At 37.0% G+C, this 21,613-nt stretch overlaps 1 protein-coding gene across 5 annotated transcripts; it reads left to right on the top strand.

The window, feature by feature from the left end:
- The first annotated feature begins 1,519 nt into the window (after positions 1 to 1,519).
- On the top strand, positions 1,520 to 20,446 carry LOC126713138 (uncharacterized). Of its 5 annotated transcripts, none has more exons than XM_050412797.1 (11): positions 1,520 to 1,683; positions 1,781 to 2,124; positions 2,233 to 2,311; positions 2,387 to 2,481; positions 2,989 to 3,093; positions 3,200 to 3,279; positions 17,724 to 17,814; positions 17,887 to 17,994; positions 18,257 to 18,343; positions 19,967 to 20,035; positions 20,134 to 20,446. In XM_050412797.1, the coding sequence occupies exons 2-11, from the start codon at positions 1,903 to 1,905 to the stop codon at positions 20,260 to 20,262; spliced, it is 1,065 nt and encodes a 354-aa protein (XP_050268754.1). In that variant the 5' UTR covers positions 1,520 to 1,683; positions 1,781 to 1,902; the 3' UTR covers positions 20,263 to 20,446. The 5 variants fall into 5 exon arrangements, with proteins under 5 accessions (XP_050268754.1, XP_050268758.1, XP_050268757.1 ...); XM_050412800.1 differs by having other exon boundaries at positions 1,525 to 1,683; positions 1,839 to 2,124; XM_050412799.1 differs by having other exon boundaries at positions 1,531 to 1,683; positions 1,842 to 2,124.
- Positions 20,447 to 21,613: the final 1,167 nt, after the last annotated feature.

The raw sequence follows: 21,613 nt of genomic DNA, 5'->3' as shown, positions 1-21,613 counted from the left end.
TTTGTTTTGGGTAATTTTTTTTATTGGGCTTAAATAAAATTAAAATGATACAATTTATAATTGGACCTTTTTTCATTATGAAAAAAGACAGCTTAGACGCAGTAGTCATGTGATGTAACATAAGTGAATTGGAGACAGTAAGTTAGTTTGGTTGTCCATGATTGATGATGGATTGCAATAGTTGAACTACACAGCAAAGTCGTTTAGAGATCTCCACGAGCACGCAGAGTGATGTATATACTCAGAAGTCAGAAGTCGGCAGTGGGCAGTGGGCAGTGAGCAGAGAGATGAGATGTGCCCCTCGTGCGATGTCAAATTCTTAATTTTCACTACAAATGGGAGAAGTACAGGTCGCCAACTCTTGAAAGGGAGACAACCACCCCCCACCCATTTTGATTTTAGCCCAATATGGAACAAACTAGATACCACATCGGCACACTTTGTTGCAGCTTGCAAGGAATTTATTGATACTCGTACACTTTCTAATTTGGGTGTTGTGCCAAACTCCTCTGCTATTAGTATGTCCAATTTTTTTAATATATAGGTCAAATTCTTTTATAGTTCAATGAGATGGAAGATACCAAGGGAAAGATATACTATTTAAGGATTTCAATTTTTAATTTAAACTACTTGTAGATACACCCAATACGTGAGAATATATAATTATTTTATAATTATGGTATACTATATAATTTGTTCTTTAAATTTTTGTGGGAAATAATTTATTTTCCTCAAAAAATTAAACAATTTATAAGATTATTTTTCTTTTATTTATCTCAAAAAATATATCATCATCATTATCATTTTATTATTTGGATTTATTTGATTGATGTCATTCTTTTATCAAGTATTCCATATTTTTCTAAGTTATGTTATGGTGCATTGTATTATCCATTTTTTTTTTTTTGGGTACAACTAAACTATTTAAGTTTTAAATATTTTATTCAAATTTCTCATTCTCTTAAATTAAAGAGATTCTCATAATAATAAAAACTTATCATAGAAAAAACTTGATATTACTCAAATGGTTGATAGGCACTTGTGATGGAAAACTTTAAAAACACACCACCAAATCATATTAACCCAAAATAATGTAATAAAAAAATACAATAATTAATCATTTAATATTCATTAACCTAAAGTAGATTGGAAGAAAGAATAAATAATAGAGAGCGACAGAGAGAGAATAATCACCATTTTTCAAGAAAGAAAAAAAAGAGTCAAAATAAAAGATACAAGTCATAACTCAATCAACAATATATTCAAGTGCTTGACCCATCATCATTTTATAGTTTGCAAAACAAAAAATTATATTTAAATTTTCTTACCAAACAAGTTTTGGATCTCTCGACGTGTTATTTATTTATTTTAATTAATTTTTTTAAATTAATAAATAAATAATAAAATAAATATTAAAAACTGATTGAAATTCCAAAAAAAAAAAGAAAAAGAAAAAAAAAAACAGCGGGTAATGGGTATTATTACAGTTTTACCCTCCGGAGGCTTGTTTGTTTGATTGTTTGTAGAGAGTACAAGACTTGTAGAAATGAAAAGGAGCTGTGCGTAATGGTATCTACCTCCAGACTCCAGTTCCAGCACCAGTTTGAGGAGGATGTGAATCTCTCTTTCCCACAACCAGAAAGAACAAAACAAATGGGAGAGAGTGCGTGAAAACTGAAAAAGGTGAGTGACTGTGAGTAGCAAAAGCATATTCTTTTTTCTTTTTTTTTTTGTTTCATTTTCTTCTCTTTGAGATTGAGTGTATTTTGTATTTTTGTAGAGCTGCCTGTTCCTGGGTTTCTCTGCTAATCTCCAATTTGAATTACAATAACTCTCAGCAGTTAATATTTCTAAAGAATTAAAAAAAAAGGGGAGGAAATCAAAGAGAAGAGAAGAGAAGAGATGGGGGAATCGGAATCGGCAAAGAAACTGGAGGAAGAAGTAGGAAGAGTGGTGGAGCAGGCGAAGGAGCTTCAGGACTCCGCATCGTCTTTCATTTCTAAGGCCTCCTCCGACGACCAATCTCTCCGTAACCGTGTCGTTTCCCTCGACTCTTCCATTCGTCGCCTCCGCTCCCTCCTCTCTCATAACCACCACCTTCTCGATCCCAAGTTAGTAGACAAGGCAATCATTATTATTCTTTCCCCCTCTCTCTCTTTGCGTGTTCATTTCTCTTTGGATCCCATTCCCATTCTTCTTCTTTTTTTCTCATTAATTTTAATTTGTGAGCAGCTCGAAGAAGATTTACAGAGAGCAAGGTGTATCATGGTTGATGGAGACGCCGCTTCTTTCCTTCCTCCCAAAACTCAAGGTTACTATTGGAATTCCAATCCAAATTTATATATTTATATTTGAATTTGTTTATTGAAATGAATTTGATATGTAGGGAGATTTTTGAAGATGTTTCTGGGTCCTATAAATGTTCGTGCCTCTCAAAAAGACGTTCAATTAAAGGTTAAAGAGGAGTACAACAGTTACAGAGTATGCTTTCCTTCTTTATCTTTCTATCTCTTCCTCCTTTTTCTTATTTGTCGTTTTCTATTCTGCCTTTTTTGCTTTTACAAATGCACTACTCTATGTTTTCTTTTCATCCTCTTCTGCAACACATTTAGAGTGTACTTGCCAATTATAATGCCTAATGCTTCATTTGGATGGAACAAATTAAAAATTAAAAATTTCAATATTTTGTTTAAATGACTTGAATAGAGTATCAAATAGCAAACTACTTTTTATAGTGAGGATTGTTGTACAGTATGCTCTCTGCAACTAATCCGAGTGAAGTTCTCCTAGCTCATCAAAAAAAGAAAAAGAAAAAGAAAAAAAGCTCGATCAATCAAGTGTTGTTAAATTCATATTAAGCATTTAATACTAGCAGTTGTTCTTCAAGTCCCTTGATTTTAAATCTTCATATTCAAATGCAACCTAAAAGAATATCAATCAAAGAAGCTTCGCTTCCACTAAAAACTCTCTTTTATCTCTTTGGATCAGGATAGAACTGCCCTTCTGTTTCTCCTTTTCCCATCAGTGCTTCTTATTTTGAGGTCTTGGATTTGGGATGGATGCTTGCCAGCTTTTCCCGTTCAGCTGTACCAGGTATCTCCCTAATTAAGTTTTTGAGCCCTGATTTTGAAGATTTGTATATATATATATATATATATTTTTTTTTTTGATATTTAATATGGAACATGCACTTTGTCAGGCTTGGCTTTTGTTCCTCTACACTGGCTTGGCATTGCGAGAAAACATTTTGAGAGTGAACGGAAGCGATATTCGTCCATGGTAAAAGTGCATACAATCTTTCATGGCATTCAATTTTTGCTACTAAATAAACAATGATCATGCTTTTTGTCATAATATTGGGCTTTGATAGCATGTTTCTTGTGTTTTTACTTTCCTAATTAGAACAAACTGGTTTGACACTCTGTGAACAATGGCTTTATATATTATATATTAGAAAACATCTGAATTCAATTTTAGTGATGACTTATATTTGGATGACCTTTAGTTAATATTGAGTTTATCTGGATCTACTTGTTCCTTTATGAAGGTCTATGCATGGTTGGAAACCCATAAATTAGGTGGTGGGATTTGAAGGGAGAGAAACAAAATGTGTTTAAAAATAAAATGATGAAAAAAGGCAAGTGAGATCTAGACGAAGATGTTGATAAGATGTGGAGTGAAATAAGGAGGTTCAACCAGCATTTAGATGGATGAGAGAGAGAGAGAGAGAGAGAGAGAGAGAGAGAGAGAGAGAGAGAGAAGCCTAACTAGATGCAGAGACAATGTGGTATGGGGGGCTGGCTATTAGGAATTTAAGAAAATTTAATGAAGCCTTATTTGGAAGTGGTTGTGTAGAAATGGCATTGAGAGAGAGTTGTTATGGTGTAGAGTGATTGAGGTGAAGTAGTGCTTGGGGGGGGGGGGGGGGGGGGGGGTTGCACTGAAGTGGTTTCGGATCCTTATGGGCTTAGTCTTTGGAAATCTATTAGATGGGAGACTGTGGACCATCTACTCCTTCATTTCCCTATAGCTACTGACTTGTGGAGTATATTTGGTTTGTTTGGAGTTCAGTGGGCTATTCCAAAAAGAGTTTTGAATTTGTTTTCTTCTTGGCAAGGTCGGTTTGTTTGATTGGATGTCATCTTTGGGTTACATTTCTTTTATGTCTCTTTTAGATTTCATTGATCATTGTAACTTGAGAGTTTGGTTGTGATGGTCTCATAGTATACTTCTTGTAGACTTTGGCCTTGTTTTTCCAATAGAGTTAAGTTAGTTATCAAAAAAGGAAAAAAAAGAGAGGCTTTATATCCTGTTACCAAGCTACTTTTGGGTATCTTATTTGTGTCACTACTCACTACCTGGTAAATGCACTTTTTATATTGTTTGTGTTGGTTATCTCAAGTATTCATGGAAAAGGATGTTCAAATCTTGATGTAGAAGATTTAATCTAGGTATTGTACCCATTTGGTGCATATCGGACTTACCAGGAGAAAAAATCTAGGTATTGCGTACATGATGAGAGGTGAAGGAAAAATCTGTGGTTTGACTTGAATAAATATAGAAGGACAAAGTTTAGCTACAAAATTAGTTGTAGCCTAAGGCTACAACCTTACTCAATATCTTTTTTTTGAAGGTGAATTTTGATAAGTCCACCATTGGATTACTTCTTCTTCTTATATACTCCATGCTTGCAAAATTTCTAGAAAATTGAATATCAATAACTATGTCATCAATAAATTGTTTAATTTGCAAGTTTTTGTAGTTTAAAGTTATGTATAAAATAAGCTTATTGATCATATAGTAAATAATATCTGATTGGTACAAAATTTGATATGTGTATTAAGAGCGTAAAAAACGTGTAATTCAACTGTTAGATTTTCAAAATATGTAGTAATGTTTATTTTATTGAGTAAGGTTGTAGCTAAAATTTGTCCAATATGGAATTTGATTGAAAATATGAAGGGACTGTATATTATAATACATGGTACTAGAAATGTGTATTTTGAAAATATTAGATATTGCCATCTCTCTCATTGGCTTGAAAATATCTAACATGGTCAAAGTCAACATGGGGTTTAGTCTTTGAAAGGGGTGAGAAGAGGTTGGAAGAGTGGGGGAAGGTTATTTTAATTGTATGTCAGATTTGATGTTGGGGATGGTTAGAGACTTTGCTTTTGGCATGATGTTTGAGTTTTAGACATTCCATTAGTCTCCAGACTTGTTTTGGTTGGAACTTGTGATTTGTACAGCTGTGCAAGATTGGGAATTGGAATGGATAGATACTACCTTTGATTTCTTGTATTAAGAAAAGCCCTGAGAGTTTGGTGAGGCTCAGATGATTTGGAAGTTTTCTATGAATGAGAAGTGTCAAACTTCGAAATACTATAGAAAATAAATAGAAGATGAGAAAAGAAAATTGGAAGATATTAACGTGGTTCGGTCTTAGATGAGAAAGAGAATGGAAGATATTATTGTTATTCAGTCAATAAGACCAAAGTCCACAACACCAAAACCCAAATTCCTTTATCTTTCTATCAAGTGAGCACCAAAACCCAAATGCCTATGTCTTTCATTCACTTGATAGACAACAAATTACAAGGCCACCCATATTTATAATGGGATTTATAGAATTTGAAATAGGTCAACTATCAATTTATCACTGTTTTAAAAACTGAACTGGACTGTTCAACCAGGAACTGGACCCGGTCCAGCCAAAACCGAAAAAACCAGTTAAGAACCAGTAAAAACTAGGAACTGGTCTCCTTTTTGGTTCTTTGATCATTCCGGTTTTTAAAACCATGCAGTTTATTACATGTATAATTTGAATTTGAATTTGAATTTGAATTTGAATTTCATATTAATATAATTGACTTATTTAGTCTCTTGATTTACTCCAAGTAATTAATTCTTTGATTTAGTTTTCATTCTTTGGAAAATGAACATATTCTCCTACACTCTCCCTCAAGTTGTGCATTAAATTGTTAAATTTTTGAGGAAATGTGCAACTTGTAGGAATTGAAACCTATTTTTGAACTGCTTCCTGTAAAGTAGTTTGTACTACTTTTTATTTTTGGTGGAGTATGAGAAAATTAACGAACAAATGAGAAACTTATTATGAATCAATTTACATACTTCAAAACATTAAATGGCAACTCACCCTCAATCAAAATTCCGCAAGAAATACTCCTATGAAGATAAAACTGTAGTATTGACATGGTGAAATCATTTGCTGGATAGAATTTACGCGCCTTTTGCTGGATGGTTTACACTTTTCAGCTATAACTGAAGATGATGCCGAGTGTTTGGAAAGACTTTTTTGAAAAGAAGTTTTAGGTGTGGTGTGGTCAAGAGCTTGAATGGAGATAATGAACTGGGCCAGATGGTATTCCTGTGGCTTTTTTTTTTTACCTTGGAACATAATTAAATCTGATATTAAGGTGGTGTTTCAGGCTTTCCACAAGTAGGGTTAGTTTGAGAAAAGTCTTAATGTAACTTTTATAGCTCTCATTCCAGAAAAGTATGGCACACTTGATGTGAAGGAATTTCAGTCCATTAGCCTTGTAGTTGGAGTTCACAAAATTCTTGTTAAAATTTTGGCTAATTGGCTAAGATTGGTGTTAGAGAATGTTCTCAAATTCTCAAAATTCCCTTGTGAAGGGGAAGCAAATTTTAGATTTCATTCTAAGAGTTGATTAATGCTTTGATAGCAGTTCAAAATCAGGAGACCTGGAGTGCTTTGCAAACTTGATTTGGAGAAAGCCTATGGCCATGTAAATTGGGATTTTCTCATTGTTTGTTGAGAAGATGTGGGGTTTCAACAAAATGTAGGAGATGGATTTTGTTTTGTAGAAGTTTTGCATACCTACAGTTTGCTTTTCAATCTTCATCAATGGAAATCGGTTGCCTTTTGTTATAGTTATAGAGGCATTGAGCAGAATGTAAAAATTAGGCTGAAGGAGGTAGGTGGGTATTTATCGGGCTTTCCAATCAGCAATTTGGAGAATAATCTATTGATGATTCCTTGTATTCTCTTTGCAAAAGACACATTGATTTTTTGTGAAGCTAACTCGAATAAAGTTTTGCACTTGAGGTATGTTTTTACTTGGTTTAAAGTTGTCTCTGGTATAAAGGTTAACCTAGGAAAATCATGGTTGGTTCCAGTTGGGAATGTGCATGATCTAGAGGAGTTGGTGACTATTTTGGGGTGCAAAATGTCAAAGTTACCAATGGAATATTTAACCCTTCCTTTTGATTTTAAATTCAAAGCGAAGATCATTTGGATCACCATTCTAGAAATATGGAAAAAAGACCGGTGGAATGGAAATGACTCTGATTTAATGAAAATTTGTAGCAAGATTTTTATGGAGGGGTTTAGGTGAAGAGTCTAAATTTCATTTAATTAAATGGGATAAAATTTGTGAACCTTTTCAAAGTGGGGGTTTGACCATTTGGAACTTGAAATAGTATAATGGAGCTCTCTTAGGGAAGTCGTTGTGGAGATATGGTTCATAGAGAGAGGCATTGCGAAAGAGGGTTGTAGAGAAGAAGTATGGTACTTTATGGGGTGGATGGTGTACTAATGTTGTTAATGGGTCTTATGGTGTTAGCCTAGGATAATATATAAGAAGTTGTGCAATTGTTTTTGCAATTCATCAAGTTTTAGATGGGTGATGGTACCAAAATTTAATTTTTCTTTGATCTCTAGTGTGCTGATCCTTCTTTCAAGGAGGCCTCCTTAGAACTATTTAGTATTACACGTGATAGGGAAATTTTTTATTTATTTTTGGATAAGTAATGACAATATTATTCATATCATGAAAGGAGTAACCCAAGTATACAACTAGGGACCAAAGCGATCAAAAACACAAATTACAAGCATCTATCAGATAATAAACTGAAGAAATAGAAAGACTTCCTATGATAGACTTCCAATCCGTAATGTTTTAAAGAAAAAAAGTTTTAAATATGCTGTTGTCCTTTTAGAATCTTCAAAACATTGGCTATTTCTCTCCCACCAAATGCACCTCATCAAACAATGAGGGACAACCATCCAAATAACTCCATTATGATGCCGACCAAACTTTCCTTGCCAACATGCTAGGAGATCAACTAGAGTCTTTGGCATTACCCAGTAGATACCAAACAAGGTGAACACCATAGACCTCATCTCAAAAGTAATAGGACAATGTAAGAAAAGAAGATCTACTGATTCTCCATTCCTTTTGCACATATAACACCAATCTAGAATCCACACTTTCCTCAAGCGTAAATTATCATTAGTCAAAATAGTCCCCAAAGCTATAGTCCAAAAATAGAACACAACATTGGAAGGAACCTTTGGCTTCCAAATGCTTCTCCAAGGAAAAGATTGATTGCATACCCCCAATAAGGCCTGATAATAGCTACTCACCTTAAAGCCCCTTCTCTAACCAATTATCCGGTGTTTCTTATCCTCACTAGTACCCCTCAACAAGATTCTGTATATAACATCCATAAAGTTAGACAAAGATTCCAATTCCCAATCCTGAATAGCATGCAAGAACTCCATATTCCAATAGAGAACCCCATCGGGGAACTTCATGAGATCCGCCACATAAGCGTCCTTAGCACTATTGATTTTGAATAACTCTGGAAAACATACACTTAAAGGATTATCCCCACACCAGACGTCATACCAAAATTTCACTCTAGTCCCATCTCAAATCTCAAACTGAATATAGCAAGAAAAAGTAGACTAGCCATTACCAATAGTCTTCCATAAACTCACCCCATAAGGGCCTTAAACAAAATTAGAGCACCAACCTCCCTCCTCACTTCCATATTTAACCCTTATCACTGTTCTCCATAGCGCATCTTTCTCAGACCCAAATCTCCACAACCATTTTCCCAATAGCGCTTCATTAAAGCATCTTAAATTTCTAATTGCCAGAGCCCTGGCTTGAATAGGAGAACACACCTTGGAACAGTTCACCAAATGAAGTTTTGATTCATCTCCCAAGCCACTCCAAAGAAAATTCCGTTGGAGTTGTTCCATATGATATGCTACATCTGTCGGAATTGGGAAAAGGGAAAGAGGATAAGTAGGTAAATTGGTAGAGTACTTTTTATGAATGTAACTCTACCCCCTTTAGAGAGATACAACTGTTTCCATCCTGCTAACCTCCTTTCCACCTTCTCAATCATGGGATTCCAGATTATCTTCTCTTTTAATTTTGTGCCTAATGGAAGACCTAAATATTTCATAGGAAGAGAACCTTGCTTGCAACCCAAAGCATCTACTAGCAGCTCAAAATTTGGAACCACTCCCACTGGAACTAACTTAGATATTTCCAAATTAATTTTCAAACCCGATATGATCTCGAACCATGATAGAATCAAATGCAGAAACAACATCTAGTCAAGATCAGCATCTCACGTAATTAATTTATCATCTGCAAAAAGAAGATGATTTACCTGTGAGTGATCATCCTTGGATGTACCCTACACTAAAACCAGACATATGACCTTCCCTTACCGCCTTGTCCATCATTTTGCTAACTGCCTCCATACCTCTTCCTATCAATGCGCCTCCCCTTATCACAGCTCTTAAACCTTCTCCTCAGGGTAGAGGGGGCAGTAAAGGTTCTTTTCACATAGATTCCAAAACCTTTTCTTTCTCGTTTGATGGCGGGCGGGCTGATTTTTATGCTATCCACGAATGTCGTCGGAATATTAAAAGTTCCGTGTGGATGGGTCAAAAGGGATTGGAATGGATTCTCGCATGTTTTGCCGATATTCGTGACTGGGTTCCAGGAAAGGATTACTTGTGCAAACGATACAGAGTACATAATAAGTTTTTCGAATTTCGGGAAGGTCGAATAAGGCTGGTATTTTTGTGGAGATTGTTGTGTATTATGGTGGAGCTCGTCGTGGTTGGGTTATGGTACCTGCAAGCTCAAACCGGTCTGGGTGGTGCTCGTTTACAAAAGAATTAGATAGATTCCTATCAGGTTCTAACACTGTATGGGAGAAAGGGAGGACTTCTGATGAAGCTGATGGTGGTGGTTCGACGGATGGTGGTGGACAAAATGGGAAGAAATCTATCAACATTGGTAACCAGCGGAAGTTAAGGAATTTTGAAATTTCTAGAGCTTTTTCGGGACATAATGTGCTGAAGATTGATACTAGCATTATAGTTTCTTCTAAAAATGGCAGACCCACGCGTGAGTTTAAGTTTCAGTTGACTTCTGCTAGTTTGGCGCTGAGGGTGTCTAAATCAGTTGGGGGAAAAAGAGTGGTAACGTGGATGAATCAAAATAATCCTCACAAGTCCAATTATAGTGGGCTTGTTATGTTAAAAATTGCACCTAGACATGAAAAAGCCAATTTAGCTAACCTGAGAGGTAAGGCCCAAGGGGAGTGTTCTTTTCCTCTTGGTTTGGGCGTGAGTGTGTTTTGTAATCAGAGTGAGAGTGGTGGGCGAGAGCTCAAAGCCACCGATGGAGTCAACGGTGATGCCTGAGGTTTCGACGGCAGGTATCTCGCCAACATCCAGCTCCGATCAAGCTTCGAAGCTTCTCGCACCCAACCCAATGAGGGTGGTAGGTGATCCAGAGGCTGGAAAAGCCGTGGCGTCAAGGAGTAGCTTCGCTGCGGTGGTTCTCGACTCTGTTAAGGCGGGCTCTTCCATGGGTTCAGTCCCCGATGTCGAGGTATCTCTTGGACTAGGCATTCGTGACTCTGGGTCCACCGGTGATACAGTGGTTGGCTCGGCGATGGCGGCGATTGAGGCTCCGATTCTGAAAGTTGTGTTGTCGATCCTTGGTCGATTTCCATGGGTGGTTCAAAATCGATTTTCTCGTCTCTCAGAATTGGGTTATGGGGTTGATGATGAGTTTGGGGAAGGGGAAGATCATGAAGAAGAACAGAGGAGGTATCACTATGAGGATACGACGCTACAAAGGTCAGTGGATTCTATTGGGGAATGTCAGTCAGATTCTGGGCTCATCTCCTTTCGTGGGAGACTAGTGAAGTGTTTGACCATAGCTGTGGTAGTGGAGAGAGATATTTGTGTGTTGGAGTGTGACCCTTTGTCTTAGTGGGAACCCAATGAACTTAGAGAGTTGGTGCTGGTTCAGGATTCTACAGAAGGAACTCAGGTGACGGAGTCAGTGCCACCTTCGAATTGGGTGTCCTTGTTGATGAAAAATTTCTGTAACATGGTGGGTTTCCCTATCGTGAAACATGAAGCTCAATGTTTGGCTCTGTTTTGCCTTTTGGAACAGGAGTGTCTCAAGGTGATTGTTGATGGGGTGCCCAAGCGGACTTACAAATTCAGGGTCACGAGGTCTCAGGGAGCTTAAGGGGCTTATCTCTAATGTTAATTACGATGGTGTCTCTTCTAGGAGTAGGAGCAGAGTTTCTTCGACTGCTGTGGGGGTTGTTGGTAGTTGTAAATGACTCTACGACTATTTGGAATGTAAGGGGGCTTAACAATCCCCAGAAGAGAGAGGTTTGTAAGAATCTTCTAAAAGAGTGGAAGTGCCATATTGTATGCTTTCAAGAAACGAAAGTATCTTCTACTGATGTTGTTTTTGTTCGGAGTTTATGGGGTAGTCCTTTTATTGATTGGGCTGTTTTGGACGCTATGCAGACTTCGGGAAGGGTCTTGTTGATTTGGGATAAGAGGGTTTTTGAAAAATTGGATGTCATTGTTGGACAGTTTTCTGTCAGTGTCTTACTGAGAGGAGTGGTGGATGACTTTGTTTGGGCTTGTACAGGTGTGTATGGCCCAATGATGATGGACAGCGGGCTACTTTGTGGGAGGAGTTGTCTCAGTTTCGTGCTAGATGGCCTATGGCATGGTGCTTAGTAGGTGATTTGAATATCATTAGGTACCCAAGTGAAAGGCTTGGCTGCGAGTCGTTTAGCTGTGCTATGTTTGCATTCTCGGACTTTATAGAGAGTAATTCTTTAGTTGATTTACCTTTAGAGAGGGCTTCCTTCACTTGGTTTAGAGATTCTGGTCTTCCCTCTATGTCAAGAATTGATAGGGCTTTGGTTTCTCTAGATTGGGAGGAACATTTTGAGAATGTATCCCAAAGAGTGCTTTCTCGTGTTATTTCAGACCAGTGCCCACTTTTGTTGGAAGCTAGGCCTGTTTGATGTCGTCGGAGTGCCTTTAAATTTGAAAATATGTGGTTGAAAGTTGAGGGTTTTGTTGATAGAGTTCAGCAATGGTGGAATGTTTACAGTTTTGTGGGTTTACCAGGTTTTATTTTGGCTAAAAAATTGAGGGCTTTGAAAGCAGATTTAAAAAAGTGGAACAGGGAGGAGTTTGGTGACTTGGCTTTTAGGAAGAAATATTTGCTGGCTGAATTGATAGGTTTAGATGCGAGAGAGGAGTTGTTGGGGCTTTCGAATGAGGAACAATTCTGTCGTTTTCAACTCAAAGGAGACATAGAACAACTGGCTTCTCTTGAGGAAATTTCCTAGAGACAAAATTCTCGGGCTTTGTATGTAAAGGAGAGAGATAATAATACTTGTTTCTTTCATAGATTAGCAAACTCTCATAGAAATGCTAATCAAATTAAGAGGATCGAGGTGGATGGTGTTCTTTATGAGGAAGAGTCGGATGTACGCCCTCAGTTAGTTCTCTTCTATCAAGGGCTGTATGAGGAAACTGAATTGGGGCGCTCTACTATGGATGGATTAGATTTTGCTTGTATTGAAGAGGAGGAGAGGCTGTTCTTAGAGGAGTTCACGAAGGAGGAAGTTATCCAGGTCTTAAGGGAGATGGAGGGTGATAAAGCCCCTGGTCCTGATGGTTTCACCATGGCTTTCTTTCTTAAATGTTGGAATGTTGTGGAAAAGGATGTCATGGATTTTTTTGATTATTTTCATTGGCACTCTGTGTTTGAATGGTTTATGAATGCTTCATTCCTCACTTTAATTCCTAAGAAGTGTAATGCCGCAAACATTAAGGACTTCTGCCCTATTAGTTTGGTGGGCAGTGTGTACAAGTTGTTGTCCAAGGTGTTGGCTAACAGGATGAGGGCAGTTTTGGATAATTTCATCTCCGAGACTCAAAATTCGTTTGTTGGTGGAAGGCAGATTTTGGATTCAGTGCTTATTGCATATGAGTGCTTGGATAGTAGGTTGAAGAGCCGGTTACCGAGTGTGGTTTGCAAGCTTGATATTGAAAAAGCATATGACCATGTTAACTGGGAGGCCTTGTTTTATCTGTTGGACCAGATGGGTTTTGGGTTGAAATGGAAGGGGTGGATTAAGGCTTGTGTTACTTCTGTCCATTTTTCAGTCTTGGTTAATGGATCCCTTGAAGGTTTTTTTGGAAGCTCTCGTGGGTTAAGACAAGGAGACCCTTTATCCCCGCTTTTGTTTCTCTTGATAATGGAGGTTTTAAGTAGAATTTTGAAGAAGACAGAGGAGAATAACCTTATTCGGGGTTTTCATGTGGGAGCAGTGAATTCTGTTGGTGTGCGGATTTCCCATTTGTTGTTTGCGGACGACATTATCTTATTTTGTGATGCCTCTAGGGAATAGTTGTTGTCCATAAGGTTGGCGTTGTATTGTTTTCAAGCTTTTACGGGCTTGAAGGTTAATGTTGGGAAAAGTGAGATTGTCCCTGTTGAGGAGGTGAATAATCTAGTTGCTTTGGCTAGTATTCTTCAATGTAAAGTGGGGAGTTTGCCTATGAAATATTTGGGAATGCCGTTGGAATCTTCTTTTAAGACAGCTTCGATTTGGAATCCTATTTTAGAGAAGATGGAAAAGAAACTATCAGGGTGGAGGCGTCTCTATTTATCTAAGAGTGGTAGGCTCACATTACTAAGGAGTACTCTCTCTAGTCTTCCAATGTACTTTTTATCTCTCTTCACAATTCCTAAAGCTATGGCTGCTAGAATGGAAAGTATCCAGAGGAATTTTCTTTAGGGGTCTTCTGAGGGGAGTTTCAAATATTCTTTGGTGGCTTGGGAAAAGGTGTATGTACTTGTTAAATTGGGTGGTTTGGAGATAAGAAGAGTGGCGTCGTTTAATCAAGCTTTATTAGGTAAATGGTTGTGGCGTTATGGGCATGAAGCTACCCATCTTTGGCGGAGAGTTATCTCCACAAAAGATGGTGAGGGTCAAGGGGGGTGGTGTACGAAAGTGTGCCGGAGGACTCATGGATGTGGTCTTTGGAGAAACATTCATGAAGGGTGGGAGAGTTTTTCCAAGAATATGTCTTTTGTAGTGGGTGAAGGCACCCGTATTTGCTTCTGGCATGATAGGTGGATTGGGGATAATACCCTAAAAGATCTCTATCTTGAGCTCTGTGTTTTCAGCAGCCAAGGATGCTTGCATCTCTGAGGTTTTGTGGATTCAGGAAGGAGGTACTTTTAGAGTGTGGGATTTAAGGTTTTTTAGAGCTTTTGAAGATTAGGAGCTAGCTGCTTCTTATTCTCTACTTCAGTTTATCTAGCCTTGTATTCCTCAAGGTGATGGGAGGGATACACTTTGTTGGTGGCTTAAAGGTGATGGTAAGTTTGACACCTGTTCTTATAACCAAACAATTCAGGGTACTTCGAATTTTTTGTTTCCTTGGAAGGGTGTTTGGAAACTAAAGATTCCTAAGCGAGTGGCTTTCTTCTTGTGGACAGCTGCCCACGATCGGATTCTCACGTTGGATAATCTCATGCTTAGGGGTCGCCCTTTGGTAAATCGATATTGTATGTGCTGTTGTGATGGGGAGTCGATAGACCATCTTTTGCTTCATTGTCCTATTACGCATATCTTATGGACCTTCATGCTTCAAGCTTTTGGTATTCATTGGGTTATGCCAGGATCGGTGGCGGGATTGTTATCTTGTTGCCATCAGTGGCTTGGGAAGCGTAACTCGAATATTTGGAATTTGATTCTAGGGTGCTTAATGTGGATTGTTTGGTTGGAACAAAATTGTCACTCCTTTGAGAACATGGAGAAGACGTTGGATGAGTTCAAGGTTTTATGCCAGCGCAATCTTTTTGAGTGGTCTTGTTGTTGGGGCTTTACTGATTCTTCGTCTCTTTTAGAGTTTATGTTTTCCCTTAGATTATCTTTTTGATTTCCCTCTCTTTTGTTTTGCTGTTTGTTTCATCTGTTTCTTGTTGTTCATCATCATGAACAACTTGTACTTTTCATTTTTTCTCATTAATAATAGTTCTCTGATTACCTATAAAAAAAAACTATAACAAACAACAATAAGGACAAAGGACCACCTTGTCGTAAACCTCTATAGTTCTCAAAGAAACCACAAGGAGCTCCTTTAATTAAAACTGAGAATTTAACCATGGATATACAAAAGAGAATCCATTTTTTCCATTTTTCTAGAAAACCACACTGCTCAAGCATATAGATAAGGAAACCCCAATTCACATGATCATAAGCCTTCTCCACATCCAACTTGCACAACACTCCCAGAACTCCTGATTTCAACCTACTGTCCAGACACTCATTGGCAATAAGAACAAAATCCAGAATTTGCCTATTTTTGACAAAGGCATCCTGAGACTCCAAAATAACATCTCCAACCACCTCTTTCAACCTATTAGCAAATACTTTAGAAATAATTTTGTAAACCCCACCTATCAAACTAATAGGGCGAAAATCTTTCACCTACATTGCATCTAATTTTTTGGGAATCAAAGAAATAAAGGTGGCATTTAAACTTTTCTCAAACTAACCTTTCTCATAAAAGACTTGAAAATTTTCCAAAAGATCTAATTTGATAACCTCCCAGCAAGTCTAGAAGAATCATAGGGAAACCATCTGGGCTAGGAGCTTTGTCCCCCTCAAAATCTTTAACCACCTCAAATATTTCTGCTTCATCAAAAGGTCTCACAGCCTTGTCAGTAGAAATTTTTGGAAAGTTTAACACATCCAGTTGAGGGCGAATGGCTCCATGTTCCATAAATAATTTCTTATAAAACTGAATAATACAGCCCTCTATACTTTCCTGGTCTGAAGTCAGTACCCCCATCAACCTTGAGACTACGTGATAGGGAAAGTTTAGTAGCAAATCATTTACAGAACTGCAATGGATGTGTTCATTGGGTTTTGAATTTTATACAAACAATACATGATTGGGAGTTGGAGTCCATTTCGTCTTTCTTGGACTTAATATATTCACTATTAGAGATAGGTAGGTGGAGAAGATAAACTTTGTTGGAAGCCATATGCACAAAAAGAGTTTGAGGTCAAATCTTACTACAGAGCCCTAACTCCAATGGAGATGTGGATTTTCCTTGGAAAAGCATTTGGAAGCCTTCAAGTCCAGCAAGAGTTGCTATCTTTTTGTAGACTGCCACATTGGGGAGAATCTTAACAATAGACAACTTGAGAAAAAAGAATATTATTATGCTGAATTGATGTTGTATGTGCAAAAGGCATGGGGAGAATTGATCATTTACTCCATTGTTCACTTGCTTTAGAGTTGTGGACTATGGTCTTTAGCCTTTTTGGGGCTTAATGGGTGATGCAGAGGGAGTTAAGACTTACTAGCTTGTTGGGAAGGTTGATTTGGTTGATGTTGGAACATAGAAATTCTTGTTGACTGTTTTTGGTCTCAATTACGTTCATTATTTATCCCAAAATAAAAGGAAATTCTATGAAAGGTGATTCCTTGTGTCCATTTGGAATAGCTTATTTAGCTAAAATTGAAATTTTTTTGCTGAATGTATAGAAAAAAGTTTTAAAAAATAAGCTGAATAGTACAGTGGTACTCATGAATAGTATCAAAAAGTGCAGTGGGATCCATGAATAATAGCAAAAATAAGTTGAAAGTGGAGATAAGCTGAAAAATTCAACTCATCCCAAACGCACACCTTATTGCTTAATGTGGTGCATTAGAGCATTAGGCAAATAAGGATTTCTAAAAGCTTCGAGAGGTGTGAAATGACCATTTTAGATTTGAAACTGCTGTTTTTCAGATCCATGGTTAAATGGATGACAGTGTCAGGATTATTTTCATTTTCAAACTTATTAGATTTGATTATCTTTGTAACTTTAGAATTTAATTGTGGGTGTACCTATTGTATACTTCTTGTGTACTTGGGCTACATACCTTGTTACTTACATATAAAAAAAGAATTTGAAAATAGGTCAACCATCAATTTATTACATTTCTATTTTGAATTTGAATTTCTTATCAATATAATTGATTGCTCCAATCCCCTGATTTAGTGAATCCCTTCCAACAAGAAGGTGTGTTTTGTTAAGCAGTAATACTAGGTTGTCAATTGAACTAAGCAAGCACGAAGCTGCCCCTTTACTCAAAGATGATGGATTAAGCTCTGTATGAGTTTGACTTTGGCTGACTTCAGACACTTTGAGAGAAAAATAAAAAGGAAGTTTGGCTCTGTTCTATTGTACTGACTTAAATTGATGTCTGGTTCGTGTCCTCTAACCCCCCCGCCCCAGTTTTTTTCTTGGGTGTTGTAAATGCCTTGAGCTTTTAGAGTAAATCTTGTCTTTTTGTAGTTAGGGGCTTTTCTTGTGTACTTCCTCTGATTAGGGATCTACCTGTTTTCCCTGATAGAATTTTCTATACTTACCTCAAAAGAAATATCAACATTATATTTCTGTCAAAATGCACATTAAATGGTGTGTTTCAGTTTCTTTATCAGTGCTTCATCTTTGACATGGCACTTTGTTTTGGCTGTGTTGCACAGCACGCTGAGTATTTTACAAACACACTGATTTTGCAGGTGGATTTATCATCACTATTGTGCTATGCTTATGGCCCTGGTTAGTCTCACCTGGGAGATTAAAGGACAACCAAATTGCGCCCGAAAGCAGGTTACTTTTGTTTAACAATGTACTAACAATAACATTGGTTCTGTATATAGTTATCAGTTAAATCTTGTGCAGAGAGGGGTTCAACTTTTCCTACAATGGGCTATGATGCAAGGGGTTGCGATGCTTTTACAAAATAGATATCAACGCCAGAGACTCTATACTCGTATTGCATTGGGAAAGGTGCTGTCCCCCAAATTGTCTTTGCCCCTTAAATTTGCCTTTGTCATTCTATGTTTTATATTAAATATAGACCATTTTACACATTTTGATCCTTAGTCTTTGGTCCCCCACCTCCCCCCATCCCCACCCTTTTTCTTTTGATCTTCCATGTTATTGCTATTATGAATCTTCTTTGTTAGAATGACAAGAATGATGAGGAATGTCTTTCTTTCAGATATATGTGAACATATGGTTCCAATATTTATTTTACTATTATTTTCAGGCTAAGAGGATGGATGTTGTCTGGGGAGAAACGGCCGGTGTGGATGGCCAACTGTGGTTGTTGTGTCCCATTCTTTTCATTTTGCAGGTGATGTACGCAAAACTTGGTCATTACTTGTTAAACATTTACAGAAGCATGCTACTTAAATTATTCAGCTACAGTGTCATTCTCTACGTCAAACTTGCTAGAGTCCTTGGTTAGCATGAATCTTAGATAAATTTTTTTCTGTATTTATTAACTTTCTTTTTCTTTTGGCACTTCCTTTATATATTCCCCATGCTTTAGGATTGCGCCTCTTTTTTTGAGCATTTTTTTTCAATGATTCATTTAAAGATGAATATAACCTATTGCATCTGTCACACCTTTATGTGTTTTGCATGACATGCAATGATATTAATTGATTACCTATACACAGCTTCAATGAAAAGGTTGTTTTGGGAACGTACAAGTCATGTCAACTAAGGGTTGGCTGAATTTATATTTGGTAAAGATAGAGAGAGAGAGAGAGAGAGAGAGAGAGGGGGGGGGGGGGGGGGGTGGGGTGTTGGCATAGTTCCCTTTGTTTTAGTGTAAAATGTATCCTGTTGGAAAATGTTCTGGAAAACATTTTTTGTTGTTTGGCATAAATTTACTCATCACTTTAAAATATTAGGGTAAATTCCAATAACATTCCCTGAGGTCTGGGCTAATGCCAATCAGGTCTGGGCTAATGCCAATCAGGTCTAAGACTTTTCAAAGCTAATTAATTTGGTCCTTAAAGCCAACTTAGTTCCTAAACATTGTTAAGCTAGTTAGTCATTTTTCCTCAACTGTCTTAGGGACTAAAGTTGGATTTAGGGGCCAAATTGGTTAGTTTTGAAAAGTCTTGGACCTAGTTAGCAGCATTAGCCCAAACTTCAAGGTATGTTAATGGAATTTACCCAAAATATTAATATAGAAAAACTAAAATCAGCCTAAAAAATAAGCACAATTAAAATAAAATTATTGAAAATTACAATTAGAAGCACAATCAAAATAAGATTGCTACCAAAAAAAAAAAAAAAAAATTAATATAACAATTAACAAAAGATATCATTTTATTATTATTATTATTTTTTGTGTGGAAACTGGAAAGCAATAGAAGCTATCAACTAAACTTACACATTTGAGAGATTTTTTTGAGAATTATTATCATTTTAGTGGTTTTAAAGGTATGTTAGTCATATTGGAGGTTTTGAAGGTATTTTAGTCACTATGAAGGTTTTAAGGCTTTTTTTCCCCTTATTTTGTAGGTTCAGGGGTATGTCAATCATTTTAGAGGTTTTGACAGTATTTTTGTTATTTTGGAGATTTTAGGTTTATCATTTTAGAGGTTTTAGGGGGGTATTTTTGTCATTTTGGAATGTATTTTACATTTTTTTCCTTTTAATTTATAAATAAATTAGGAGATAAATGTAATTTTACACAAAATGATTTTGGTTTGACCAAGTTTTTTAATTGCACCAAATGCCCGAAAATGAGGAAAATATTTTCTGAAAAATGTTAATGCCTAAACAAATTGGGCCTTAATGTTATTTTGTGCTAAAAATATATCAAGAAGATGATGGCCTCCTGGATGGTTCTATATTAGGAGTAAATTTCATTTTTGTTATAAATAAATTTGTTGAAGTTAGCACAGTGACCTGAGTTTAGTTGTGGCTTGTATATATTTGTGTTTTTGGACTTGATTAGGGTTTTGAGGCATATGTTGGACTACTGTTACTCAAGACTGCATTCATTGGGGTTGTTTCTGAATGGCAGGTAAGTTATTGTACAAAAAAACTTTAGCCAAATGATATAGCATTCTTGCCTTTTATGTACTGTAGCAATGTTTATTGATAGAAAGCTGTTGTTGGCAGGTATTTTTTTGTGGGATCCTTCTAGTTTTAATGGCTGTTGGGAATTTTACAAATACAGTACAGACACTAATGGCGAAGTCAAGGTTTAAGGCAAAGATGAAAAGAAGTAAGAGCAAGCAGGAACTGTAACAGATCATCCCTAATTATCTTCTTCTTCCTAAAGCTTTTTGTAGGATTCCATTTTTGTAATGCTTTTCTTGGTCTCAATCCCAAACATGCTTCTTGAAGCTAAGGCTGTAAAAAATTGCTTCATAAATCTTCGTTTTAACTTCCCATTAACCTATATATGACGTAGCATTGATTTTTTTTTTTTTTAAGTGCGAGTACAAATGCATTTTGACAGAACCGTAATGTTGGATTCAAATTCTATGATTTTGTGTGGTACTTGGCCGTATTATGTGGTCACCTCTTTGGGTAAAGTTGGAATCAAGGTATAGACTCTGTGAGGTCAGATTGTACTTCATCCTTGAGATGGTTTTGCTAGCAATCATGTAGGAAGACGTCACTGAGAAACCTTGAGTGCTTCCTAAAATGAAACATGGTTGGCAGAGATTAGTCCTCTTTTTGTGAAGTTGGGTTGGGGTTGTTTCTATGCAGAACCAAGGCTGTGCTTGGCAGCAAAGGAGTAGGACTATAGATTTGGAATTGGAGGCCATCTTTAGAAATATGGTGATGCCTCAATGTAGATATGATCCCAATTTTATAGTTCCAATTCTATGCTGCCAAATTTAGGGTCGACATTTGTGTGTGTTCTTTTGTTTTGGATCCTATCGAGCTGTTCGTTTCTTGTTCTCAGTAATAATCCCCTTTGGGAAAAATGTAATCTCAAACACTGGATCAAAATGAATTGGACTCTTTATTCTTCTAATTTTGAAATTAGAAACCCTTTTGAGTATGAAACATGTCTCAATTTGTCATTCGGTAATTATTCCAAGAGTTGGGTGGACGGAAGATGTTAGCACTTGGGTGATTATATATTAAAATTCCTATAAAACTCATTTTATTTTTTGGTTGCCTGTTTCTTTTTCTTTCCTTTCCAACAGGAGCCATCACCGACACAAGTTTCGTCAAAGCTGACATTGTAGCCTAATGTTTCACTCATTCAATTCGTGATGGTTCCAGTTATACTTCTCTTTACATATTGCATTGAGTCCACCTTCCCAATCTTCTGTCTTCGTGGAGTATTGGTTGATACTCTCTGTTGTGAAATTGGGTATTCAATAAAAGCTTATGATCTGTTTGGATTGAGGGGAAGGGAGGAGGAGTAGATTAAAGTAGAGATGACCCAAAATTAGCTTATATTCGACTAATTCTACTCTACTCCCTTTCACTTCCTCTTCTTCCCCCCCCCCCCCCCCCCCCCCCTCAATCCAAATAGGCCATTACATTGAGAGTAAAAAAACATTGTAGGTGAAGGATGAGCGGGGTGGTCTGGATGGTTTGGGGTTGCTTGAAGATTTGGATAGCTGATGGTGGTGTG

This window comes from Quercus robur, chromosome 2 (genome assembly GCF_932294415.1).
Source record: "Quercus robur chromosome 2, dhQueRobu3.1, whole genome shotgun sequence".
NCBI classification, from domain to species: Eukaryota; Viridiplantae; Streptophyta; class Magnoliopsida; order Fagales; family Fagaceae; genus Quercus; species Quercus robur.
Note: the sequence above shows the minus strand (reverse complement) of the source record. Positions and strands in the feature narration are given on the sequence as shown.